The sequence below is a fragment of the Anomaloglossus baeobatrachus genome, chromosome 1 (genome assembly GCF_048569485.1).
Source record: "Anomaloglossus baeobatrachus isolate aAnoBae1 chromosome 1, aAnoBae1.hap1, whole genome shotgun sequence".
NCBI lineage: Eukaryota > Metazoa > Chordata > Amphibia > Anura > Aromobatidae > Anomaloglossus > Anomaloglossus baeobatrachus.
Window position 1 is genome coordinate 70029843 of NC_134353.1, and position 12737 is coordinate 70042579.

General features: G+C 42.8%; 1 protein-coding gene across 1 annotated transcript; it reads left to right on the plus strand.

The window, feature by feature from the left end:
• Positions 1-307: 307 nt before the first annotated feature.
• On the plus strand, positions 308-2690 carry ADRA2C (adrenoceptor alpha 2C). Its single transcript, XM_075346844.1, has one exon. It carries the CDS (start codon positions 941-943, stop codon positions 2333-2335), a length of 1395 nt encoding a protein of 464 aa, XP_075202959.1. The 5' UTR covers positions 308-940; the 3' UTR covers positions 2336-2690.
• Positions 2691-12737: the final 10047 nt, after the last annotated feature.

A 12737-nucleotide genomic window follows, 5' to 3' on the forward strand; every position in this document is an offset into this window, starting at 1 on the left:
TGCAGCCTCAGCTTTTGTGGAACTACAAGTCTCATCATAAGGTATATATAGCTTGCTGGGGCTTGTAGTTCTGCAATAGTTGGAAATGCATTGGAGAGCTATTATTAATACCTATATAGCATGCATAGAAAATAAATCTTAATATTGTCATATATAGGAGATACCCAAGTTGTTAGGTTGCCATATACTTGTGCATGTTGACCTTATATACATCCCTTATGTAGAGAAAGGAGTTTCTGGATCCCTATGCAGCTGATGTGGGCTTTTAGACTGGTAGGATACATTATTCCTCCTTGCACACTGCTGAGACACAGTCCCCCACAGTGACATATACAATAGCAATGCTTGTAAGGGGCACAGCATGACATAACAGGAGCACCTCCTTGGCACTTGGCATCTTGAAATGTGACATGTCATGTGGAGGAAAGAAGCAGACTTACCAAGGATGAAGTCAATCGTCCCAGTGCACTTTGTAGCTGCTGAGGACCTTCTACTAAGTGCTTAGCTTCTCAAATCCAAGCATGAAAGACCATAAGAGGGTGCAGAAGGCAGCAAGAGAGCACAAGGTTCTGCCATCACACTGGGTAGGAGCAGATTTGCATTTGGCAGAAATGCTGAGAACACAGCTCAGAGCTGAGGATCTGGAGTCAGGCTTGATATAAGGGAGCAGATGCTTTGGATGCATTAGAAGGATCTTACTGAGCTGCTGCTTGTTACCAGATCCACCTCCTCCTAGAGGACTATGAACACTGCCCCTGCTGGATCACAGTGACCAACAGAAGACAGACGACCAGAGTGAGAACATGAACTCTGCCAGCTTCATGTGTGGAACATGGCATCATTTATAATACCAGGAAGCTGGTGGCTCAGGAGAGGACAACTGCTCTACCAGATGCATGGAAGCCACCTGCAACAAGGAGACTTGGGACAATGATCAAAGATGATTGTTAAGGAGATATTAACTTGGCAAGAGACTCACAAGGGTGAGCTGATGGAGATATGTGAGTGCCATCTGAACACCAGTATGGATGATACTGACAACACCACTGAGGGCATCAACAGTACTTTTCTGCCATCCCCTGGACCTCAGAGTGAGGGGCAATATTCTGTGACTGCTATCTGGAGCTTGGTAGTAATTGTCGGGTTCCTCATTATCTTTACTATCGTTGGGAATGTCTTTGTGGTTATTGCTGTGTTAACTAGCAGGGCTCTTAAAGCCCCCCAAAATCTCTTCTTGGTGTCCTTAGCTGTGGCTGACATCCTGGTGGCTGCCCTGGTCATGCCCTTCTCCCTGGCTAATGAATTAATGGGATACTGGTACTTTGGGAATGTATGGTGTGATATCTACCTAGCTTTAGATGTGCTCTTCTGTACCTCTTCTATAGTCCACCTATGTGCTATAAGCTTGGACAGGTACTGGTCTGTTACCCAGGCTGTTGAATACAACCTAAAAAGGACCCCCAGGAGGATCAAAGGCATTATTGTCACAGTCTGGCTGATTTCTGCTGTCATCTCATTTCCACCTTTGATCTCTATGGATAGAGTTGGAGGGGAAGCAATGAGAAATATCAATTCAACAGATTGGGATGTGAAGTGTGAACTGAATGATGAGACTTGGTACATTCTCTCTTCTTCTATAGGATCCTTCTTTGCCCCCTGTGTGATAATGATCTTAGTTTACATTCGCATCTATCAGGTGGCCAAGCTGAGGACCAGGACTTTGTCAGAGAAGAAGCCAAACACTGACTGCTCCTCTCACACAGAGAATGGCTTTAGCAAGGGGACATCAGTGAAATTTCCTATAGAGAAGGAGAATGGACATTACCCTTCCAGACCCCTGCCACCCAAGCCTACAGATATAGATGAGCTGGACATTGAGGAGAGCAGTATGTCTGAGAGCAAGAGAAGGAAAAGCAGTAGTAGAGAGGACAACACTGACTCCAGTAAGGACAAGAGGAGCTACTCCAAGCAGTCCAGCCGCCTGTCCAGGTCCAGCAACAAATCCATGGACATGTTCTCCTCAAGGAAAAAGAAGAGGAGTAGCATCTCCAGGAGGAAACTCAGCCAAGCCAGGGAGAAGAGGTTCACCTTTGTCTTAGCTGTGGTCATGGGGGTCTTTGTTGTATGCTGGTTCCCTTTCTTCTTCAGCTATAGCCTGTATGGAATCTGTAGGGAAGCCTGTGCCATTCCTGAAACTTTATTTAAGTTTTTCTTTTGGATTGGATATTGTAATAGTTCCCTAAATCCTGTCATATACACCATATTCAACCAGGATTTCAGACGTTCCTTCAAGAAAATCATCTGCCTAAGCAAGAGGAAGAAATTCACTCATTGAGATGGGAACAATATTGACATTGCAAATTGCCTTAGGGTGCGAAGAGCACGCCATAGGGAGGGAGCCATGGAGTAGACACTGCTCATTCTCAATGACCAGAGCGATGTGACAGTGTGAATGTACAGGCAGGATGTCATGGTCCTGGGACACCTTGCCCCTCTTCATCACGAGGATGAATATATATGTCTCATATTCCAAGCTGAATATATTTTCTACCTTACAAACAAGGGCAATCGAGCAAGCTGTTCTGAATCATAGGCTTTTCACCATTGTCTCTTTTTTTTAACAAGCACCTTATGCTACAGTATATTTTACATTTGTTCTGAAGCAAACACAAATATATTTACTAAGAAAATTGGTGTTCTGTTTTTATCAATTTGGGAGAGGGGGAAAGTGCTCAGGAAATATACTGTATATGTGTATATGCTGTGTATGAAGGGCTGATTAACCATTTCTTGCTGCTATTGGTGGGCTCCTGCTTTATTTTGTATGCTGGTTGGATTCATCATTGGTAATGAAGAGTTAACAGCCTCATATTACCCAGAATAATAAAGCTTTTCACTTTAAATGATGGTTGTGAAAAGACAGGCAGTCATCACAGCAGTCATCATTACTGGTAATGGCATATTATGGACTATAGAGGCAGCTGCATTATAGACACTAATGCTGTGATGATGAACTGTTTACTGCTAACTCATAGGGGTGCACTTACTTTATTAGCAAAAGTGGCACATGCTGGGGGCATTGTAGTTCTGGGGTGCAGTCTGGGGCTATTAGCATTTTAGCTACTCAAATGTAATATAGGGAAAGTGCATACATGGACTAGTTACCTGCCAAAATGATGGAGGATGCTGCCTAAGGCGAAGGTCTTACCCTAGATGGTGCCTTCTCAGGGGGCTGCCCTGAAAGAGAATAATGCATGACCTCCAATGGTAAAAGCAGAGAGGGATGTTACAGTGTGCTGAAAAATAATAATAATAATAATAATAATAATAATAATAATAATAATAATAATAATAATGTAGAAATAACAATATAGAGATATAATAATAATAATAATAATAATGATAGAAATAGCAATATAGCAATACTAATAATGATAATAATGGAAGAATTATAATAATAATTAATAATACAAAATATTATAATTGCAATAATAATTGTTCTAATGTGTTATTTCTATTATTATTATTATTATTATTATTATTATTAATAATGGAATAATAATAACAATAATAATAGTAAAAATAACAAGTTAGAACTAATAATAATAATAATAATAATAATAATAATAATAATAAAAACAATATAGAAATAATAATATAAATCACAATATACTAATAGTAATAATGATAATAATAATAATAATAATACATAGTATAATATTTTAAATAATTTTTCTAACTTGTTATTTCTATTATTATTATTATTATTATCTATATATTATTTATATTATTATTATTATTATTATTAATACAATAAATAATATTGAAATAATAATAATAATAATAATAATGGAATAATAATAGTAGAAATAACAATCTAGAAATAATAATAATATAAGAATAGTACAAATAATAATAATAGTAATAATAGTAATGGAATAATATAAAAATAGTAAAAACAACAATATTATGATAATAATAATAATAATAATATTGCAGTATCTGATTAAGATTGGGGTTTTTTTTATTTGATTTTATTTTATTTTTTCTAAGTAAAGTCCTATTGTCTATATACTGATGTAGCAGGGCTGAGGAAAGAAATATTAAAGGGGTTTCCTTAAGAAATAATGACTATAAAATGCCATAACAATATAGGAATAATAATAATAATAATAATAATAATAATAATAATATAGCTGTAGCAGATCAAGCTGATAATACTTTTTATTTTATTGTATTTTTCCCAAGTAAAGTTCTATTTTCTAGAGAAAGATGTAGCTGAGGAAAGACATATTAAAGGGGTTTTCTTAAGAAATGGTGACTATAAACTGCCATCATCGCATAATTGAGTGATTTGCCCTCTGGGACTGATCCTGAGAATAAAGCTGTGTGCGCCCTTTGGTTGCTCTGCCATCTTTCCCCTCCTGTCTACATACTGGGTAGTCACTAATACTGAAGCCCTTTAATTCTGATGGTGTTGGTCCTATGAATCTGCCATCACTTCTAATTGTAGGGGAATGCTTTACACCAGTGGGTGCTCCCCCAGCTCTGCTACATCTGGGTTATAGATTACTAATCTTGTTATTTCAGGACAGGTACAGAATTCTGGCAGCATTAATGGAAAGTTTCTTCCGAGGTATGAGGAGGTGACGTTAGATCCTCGGTGGTATTTGAAGCATCTGCGGATTACGTGGCTTTGGGTGATGTGAGTGGTAACAATGGCTTGGAATATTCCAATTTTGAGCTGTGAAATCAGAATTGTGGTTTTATTCAGGGATTAGTGGGTCCCGTGAAAGAACAACTGGTGAGTATTATCCGGCTTTACCATTAATGACTTCATGCCTGACACTGCTGGGGGCATGGACTGTATCAATCCCGCTCTTCGCAGAGCACTTTACTCTTCATTGTCTAGCACCTGCTATAGTGTTTGGATGTTAAGCACCGTATTATATAATTTTCACATTTAACATTGGATTAGGAGACCGTACAGAAGGGCTAAGGTGCTTTACACTCAGTGGATATACTGTATATAACATCTACACCTCCTTGTTACTATGTACCAGGTTTTTGTCATGTACAAACCCATACTGAAAAAAATAATTTCAGAGATTTTTCCACCTTTAATGTGATCCATAATCTGTACAATACAATTCAGAATTTTTGGGGGGTGGAAAATGAAAAGTAAAGAACTAAAATAATGTTGTTGCATAAATATGCATACCCTTAAACTAAAGGGGGCTTTACACGCTACGACATCGCTAATGCAAACTCGTTGGGGTCACGGAATTTGTGACGCACATCCGGCCGCATTAGCGATGCCGTTGCGTGTGACACCGATGAGCGATTTTGCATCGTTGCAAAAACTTGCAAAATCGCTCATCGGTGACATGGGGGTCCATTCTCAAAAATCGTTACTGCAGCAGTAATGAGGTTGTTCCTCGTTCCTGCGGCAGCACACATCGCTCCGTGTGACACCGCAGGAACGAGGAAGCTCTCCTTACCTGCCTCCCGGCCGCTATGCGGAAGGAAGGAGGTGGGCGGGATGTTACGTCCCGCTCAGCTCCGCCCCTCCGCTGCTATTGGGCGGCCGCTCAGTGACGTCGCTGTGACGCCGCACGTACCGCCCCCTTAGAAAGGAGGCGGTTCGCCGGTCACAGCGACGTCGCCGGGCAGGCAAGTATGTGTGACGGGTCTGGGCGATGTTGTGCGGCACGGGCAGCGATTTGCCCGTGTCGCGCAACAGATGGGGGCGGGTACCCACACTAGCGATATCGGGACCGATATCGCAGTTTGTAAAGCCCGCTTAATGCTTTGTTTTTATGGCAGCATTCAGTCTTTTTGGGTAGGAGGCTATTAGCAAATCTACAATTGGCAATTATTGCCCACTCTTCTTTTCTGTAGCGCTCCAAATCTGTTAGATCCCAAGGGCAGCTCTCTACAGGTCACCCACAGATGTTCTGTTGGATTCAGGTCTGAGCATTGGCTGGGTCATTCCAAACCTCAGATCTTCTGGTAAAGCCATTCTTCTGTTAATTTGCAGGTATGCTTAGGGTCATTGTTGTGCTGAAAGGTGAAAATCTTCTTCAGCTTCAGATTTTAAGCAGATTCCTGAACGTTTTGTTTCAAAATTGATTGATATTTGAAATTGTACATTATTCCGTCCACTTTTACTACACCACCAGTTCCAGCTGCCAAAAAAACAGCTCCAAAGCATAATGCTGCTTCTACCATGCTTCACTGTGGGTATGGTGTTCTTTTGGTGTTTTGGAGACTTAAGCAGGGTTTACACGCTGCGACATCGCTAGCATCGGCTAGCGATGTCGAGCGCGATAGCACTTGCCCCCCGTCGTACGTGCGATATTGTTTGATCCCTGCCATAGCGAACATTATCGCTACGGCAGCGTCACACACACATACCCGCTCTGCGACGTCGCTCTGGCCAGCAAACCGCCTCCTTTCTAAGGGGGTGGTTCGTGCGGCATCACAGCGACTTCACACGGTAGGCTTCCAATAGAAGCGGAGGGGAGGAGATAAGCAGGACGTAACATCCCGCCCACCTCCTTCCTTCCGCATGGCCGGTGGAGGTAGGTAAGGAGATGTTCGTCGCTCCCGCGGTGTCACACACAGCGATGTGTGGTGCCGCAGGAACGACGAACAACATCGCTAATAAGCATTAAACGATTTTTTGTTTCAGGACGACCTCTCCACGGCAAACGATTTTGACCACTTTTGCGATCGTTTAAGGTCGCTCAAAAGTGTCACACGCTGCGATATCGTTAATGAAGCCGGAAGTGCGTCACAAACACCGTGACCCTGACGATGATTCATTAATGATATTGTAGCGTGTAAAGCCCGCTTTAGATTTCTCTTAAAGAGAATCTGTCACCACTGTTAATATGGGCATACAGATTATTAAATTCTGAGAAAAAGTACTTTTATGTCTCATATCAGATGCCTTGTGGATAAATCATCTTTTATCACTTTATGTTAATGCTCTTCCAGGCTATGGGGCGGTTGCTGCCTGGAAGATAACTCCGCCTCCAGAGCTTATTTTAAATAAAAGGGGTGTTACCAGTTTGATACAAGTACCTGACACAGAACAGCAGAAATTAAATTTGACTTCTTGCAAAACACATTTTTTTGCAGCTCACTGAGCTCTGCTTCATTGCAACAGTATTACAGTAGTATCTGCTTATGACATGGAGGCTGAAGCTGAGAGGCGCCTGCAGAAGTGTCAGTTATAATCACATGCAGCTCTGCAGTGAGATCAGAGAGGGGCTATCACACAACACACTGATAATGCCCCTTTTATTTAAAATGAGCTCTGGAGGCGGAGTTATCTTCCAGGCAGCATCTGCCCCATAGCCTGGAAGAGCTCATTTACATAAAGTGATAAAAGATGACATTTCAGCAAAGAGGCATTTGTTATTAGGCATACAGGTTTGGCTTTTTTCAGAATTCCATAACCTGTATGTCCATATTAATAGTTTAGATAGTTCAAATGAGGTGACAGATTCCCTTTAAACATACCATTTGAAGTAGTGTACAAAAAGCTCAACCTTGGTCTCCTCAAACCATAACACATTTTCAGACTTGATGTAGGTTTTGGCAAAACACAGCCGAGCTTAGATGTTTTTCTTTGTAAGGCCTCCAACACACATCCATGCCGCCGGTACGTGTTTGGCAGTTTTTTCATGTACCGGCGGCACGGAGACACGTGGACCTATGTTGTCATTATTGTTTGGACACACGTAAGTATTTTGGAACGGAACGTGTGTCCGTTCCGTACTTACGTGCGTCCGTGAATTGTTCACGCTGATATGTCCACGTATTCTCCGGCAGCACGGGTGTCACACGGCCCGCACCCGTACCCCACGGATGTAGTGTGGATGCGGTTCCGTGTGACACGCGCCGGCGAACACGTGTCATTAATTTTAAAATAAAAAAAAAACATACTCACCTCCACCAGCCCCGCAGATTCTTCCCCTGCAAACTGTTCCTGTCGGCCGCCGCTCGTTATGAGCGTGTAAAGGAGGTGGCGTGCTGTCACGGGCACTGATCTCCACCCCTCCGCTCGGCCGGAAGCAGCATCAGCGGGGAGTGGGCAGGGCTGGAGCCGAAGATCAGGACCCTGGACAGCAGCGCGGACCAAGTGAGTATGCAAATTACCGGTTCTCCGTGTGTTATCGCGGATAGCACACAGAGAACACACGTGGACCGCACATACCTGAGACACGTACTTACCACACACAACACGCAGGGAAAACACGTGTCTCGCGGCACGTGCATGTTTTTAACGGATGTGTGTTGGAGGCCTAAGAAAAAGATTCTGTCTTTCCACCCTACTCTATAGGGTGAGATTATTGCCACATACAGCACACAACCTGTATTTGTCAGGAATTCCTGCAGCTCCTTTAATGTTGCTGTAGGCCTCTGAGCACTATCTGGGACTAATTTTCTTTACTTTTCATTACATTTTGAGGGATGTCCTGTTCTAGGTAATGTCACTGTTATGCCAAATTTAAGCGACTTCTTGATAACCCCTCTTCACAGTATCCCATGAGATAACTAATTCCTTGGACAATTTTTCTACCCTTCTCCTGAATAATAACCTCCAACAATGACACCCCTCTGCTGTGTTGTTAGCTGTTTACGGACCATGGCTTTTGATGTAAAATGCAATTTAATAGATGTAATGAAAATCCTACTTGAACAGATAAACTTTGGATGGGGTTAATCAAAATTATGGAAAATGATTGTGGCTGTATACTGACTACTATTTACCATGAGCTATTGTGATTGGCTAATTATGAGCACAACCACACTCCCAATTATAATAGAGGGTTCATACAACCACATTAATTTAGAGTTTCTTATTTTTATTTTCCCTTTAAAATGATTTCAGTTTGTTCTCAATGGATTTGTACAGATTATGGGTACCATTAAAGGGAATCTGTCACCACTTTCGAGCTATGTAGCTTAATAATATTGGCAGACAGGATACAGAATGCTGAAAAAACTCATACCTGAATGCCTCATATCAGATGTGTTGTGAATAAATCATCTTTTATCCGTTTACCGTATTTTTCGGACCATAAGACGCACCCTGGTTTTAGAGAAGGAAAATAGGAAAATAAAATTTTAAGCAAAAAATGTGGTCATGACACACTGTTATGGGGCGAGGATCTGCTGCTGACACTGTTATGATGGTAATGTCCCCAAATTCTCTACTAAGGTACCCCATCCTGGTTATGATCCTCCTGCCTTGTATATGATCCTCCTGCCTTGTATATGATCCTCCTGCCTTGTATATGATCCTCCTGCCTTGTATATATATGTCCCTCATCCTGGTATAGCCCCCATTCTGCTATACACTGCCATCCTGGTATGTGCTCCCATCCTGCTATATACCCCATCCTGGCATATGGCCGCATCCTGCTATATACCCTCATCCTGGTATATTGTTGCATCCTGCTATATACCCCCATCCTGGTATATGGCCGCATCCTGCTATATACCCCATCCTGGTATATGGCCGCATCCTGCTATTTACCGCATCCTGGTGTATGGCCGCATCCTGCTATATACCCCATCCTGGTGTATGGCCGCATCCTGTTGCACACAAAAAAATAAACTTTTATACTCACCTTTCCTTGCTCCAGCAGCATCGCTTGTCCTCCCGTCTATGCCAGCAGCAGCGCCGCTGACCTGTGTGGAGCCGGCCATGATCCCTGCAGCCTCACTCGTCCTCCTGTCTGTGCCGGCCGCGGCTGTACGCACTGCTAGTGTTCACACACAGCCGCGGCCGTCACAGACAGGAGAACGAGCGGTGCTGCAGGGATCGTGGCCGGTAAAGTATACTGATTCACTGCGCCCCGCACTGATGATGATGCACGGGAGCAGTGAATACAGCCGCACATGATCACTCCAGGCTGTAGTTACCAGGGGTGATCACGTGGGCCGGCTGTTTATTATGCGCGCATCCCCCGCCCATCATCCCGCCCACCTCTCAACGCCGGCTTCAGCGCTCAGAGATGATGGGCAGGATGATGGGCGTGCATATGAAATGAGCGGGCCCACGTGGTCACGGTAGGCGCTGCTGCAGCCTGCTCATGCCTCCGATGACACGCTCCACCGCAGCACCCTCATTCCCCGCATCCATGTCCTACATTCAGACTAGAAGATGCACCCCCCATTTTCCCTCAACATTTGGGGGAAAAAAGTGCATCTTATAGTCCAAAAAATACAGTAAGTAAATCAGTTCTTCCAGGCTATGGGGAGGATGCTGTCCAGAAGATAGCTCTGCCTCCACATTTCATTATCCATTTATGTTCCACCCTGGGCGATTGGCTTCATGTTGCTTCTGTTGAGGTAAGTCACTGGAACTTCTGCTCCAGGTGATCTCCAGTGCATAAGAAAGGTGCACTCAGATGAAATTACATGCACCAGTCGGGAGAAAACTTGGAGTGGAAGATCCAGAGACTTGTCGGCCCCTGAGCAGAACCAATGCTCAGAGAAGGGCAGAACACTGAAAATGAATGATGGCACTGGCAATGCCCAGATGTGAGATTATAAGACGAACACCCAATGTCACATGGACACAGTGACACTGTGGGAGGTGATACATAGGATGATGAATTGCAGAGGTAGAGTTATATTCCAGGCAGCATCTTCCCCATAGCCTGGAAGAAATAATTTACCTAACTGGATAAAAGATGATTTATCCACAACAAGGCATCTGATATGAGTCATACAAGTATGACTATATGACTTTTTCAGCTTTCTATAACCTGTATGCCAACATTAATAGGTTACATAGCTCAAAAGTGGCGACAGACTCCCTTTAAAGGAAATCTTATAATAGTATCAACCATCCTACACCATCTATATGGACTTACAGGTCATAGAAAGTTGAATAAAATGATACCTTGATATCTGCAATTCAATGTCTTATTCCAGAGCAATCCAGAGTTTTTTTTTAATATGTTAATGAGCTATTGAGATCTATGGGACGGACACAGATCTTACTGAGAATCTGCCTCCAAAGCTTGCTTTATATGAAAGGGGGCATTTCCAGTGTGAGACATTTAGATTTGCAGAGCAGACTGTCTGTCATTACATGTCTCATACTGGTACTTAAAAAGGCTCTGGAGGTAGATTCTCAGGGAAATCTGTATACAGCCCATAGATCTTAACAACTTATTTAAATATTAAGAAAAACATAGAATTCTCTGGAATAAGGCGGGCTTTGCACACTACGACATCGCAGGTGCGATGTCGGTGGGGTCATGTCGAAAGTGACGCACTTCCTGCGTCGCTCTCGATATCGTAGTATGTAAATACTTGATGATACGATTAACGAGCGCAAAAGCATCGTTATCGTATCATCGGTGTAGCGTCGGCGAATTCCATAATTACGCTGACGCGATGGTCCGATGTTGTTCCTCGTTCCTGCGGCAGCACACATCGCTGTGTGTGAAGCCGCAGGAGCGAGGAACATCTCCTACCTGCGTCACCGCGGCTCCCGTCGGATATGCGGAAGGACAGGGGTGGGCGGGATGTTTACATCCCGCTCATCTCCGCCCCTCAGCTCCTATTGGCCGCCTGCCGTGAGACGTCGCTATGACACCGCACGACCTGCCCCCTTAATAAGGAGGCGGTTTGCTGGCCAGAGCAACGTCACACGGCAGGTGAGTGCATGTGAAGCTGCCGTAGCGATAATGTTCGCTATGGCAGCTATCACAAAGATATCGCAGCTGCGACGGGGGCGGGGACTATCGCGCTCGGCATCGCAGCATCAGCTTGCAATGTCGTAGTGTGCAAAGCCCGCCTAAGATCTTTGATTGCAAATATCAAGGTATCAATGCCTTTATAGAAGCTTAGGAGGGATGATCCTATTGGCAGATTATTTTTAAAAGTCAAAAAAGTTCTAAAATGATTCTTCTTGGTATGATTTTTTTTTACATGACAAAAACCTGGCATTTTAACAGAGGTGTGTAGACGTTTTATATCCCCTATATAATTGCTAATTTCAGATAATACATATTATTATGAGACTTTACTTAATATCAATCCCCCTTTAAAAGGGTCAATAATCTAAGGAAGGCAGTACAATGTAAAAATGGCAAAAGTTTTTAAATGTCATAATGCATCTAAGAAATTCGTACCATAATATAATGCTATATACAGTGTCAGGAGCATTAATATTGGGGGGGCAGAGGTAGCTGTCTCACCGGGTCACATAGAGAAGGCCAAAGGCTCCTCTGCTACCTCAGCATTATAAATGTCCTATGGTAGGCAGAGAGCCTTGTTACAAATATTGCATTAGATCCAAAAAGCTTTGTTTTCTGGAGAAATGCTCAAGTTCCCCATTGACTTCCATTATACTCAGTAAACGAGTACCGAGCATCAAAATGCACCCAACAGTTTGCTCATCACTGGTGCCTATTAGACAGCCCACTAGTTTATTCCTCATCACACCCCTGCAAAAGTAGGTAAAACATAAAATATGGGTGATCTCCAGTAATATCATTGATACAATGAGCCCACTCAAGTACAGGCATGGAAACTTTGCCTAAACCTATTTCTTGTTCCAATATTATTTTCTGAATATGAAATGAATGGGGATAGTAACCAAAGGGTTGATTTTAGATTACTAGTATAAGTAATACCATATATTAATAGCAAATAATGTTACCCGCATGTAGCTTGATCCCAAATTTCCACATATGTAGATA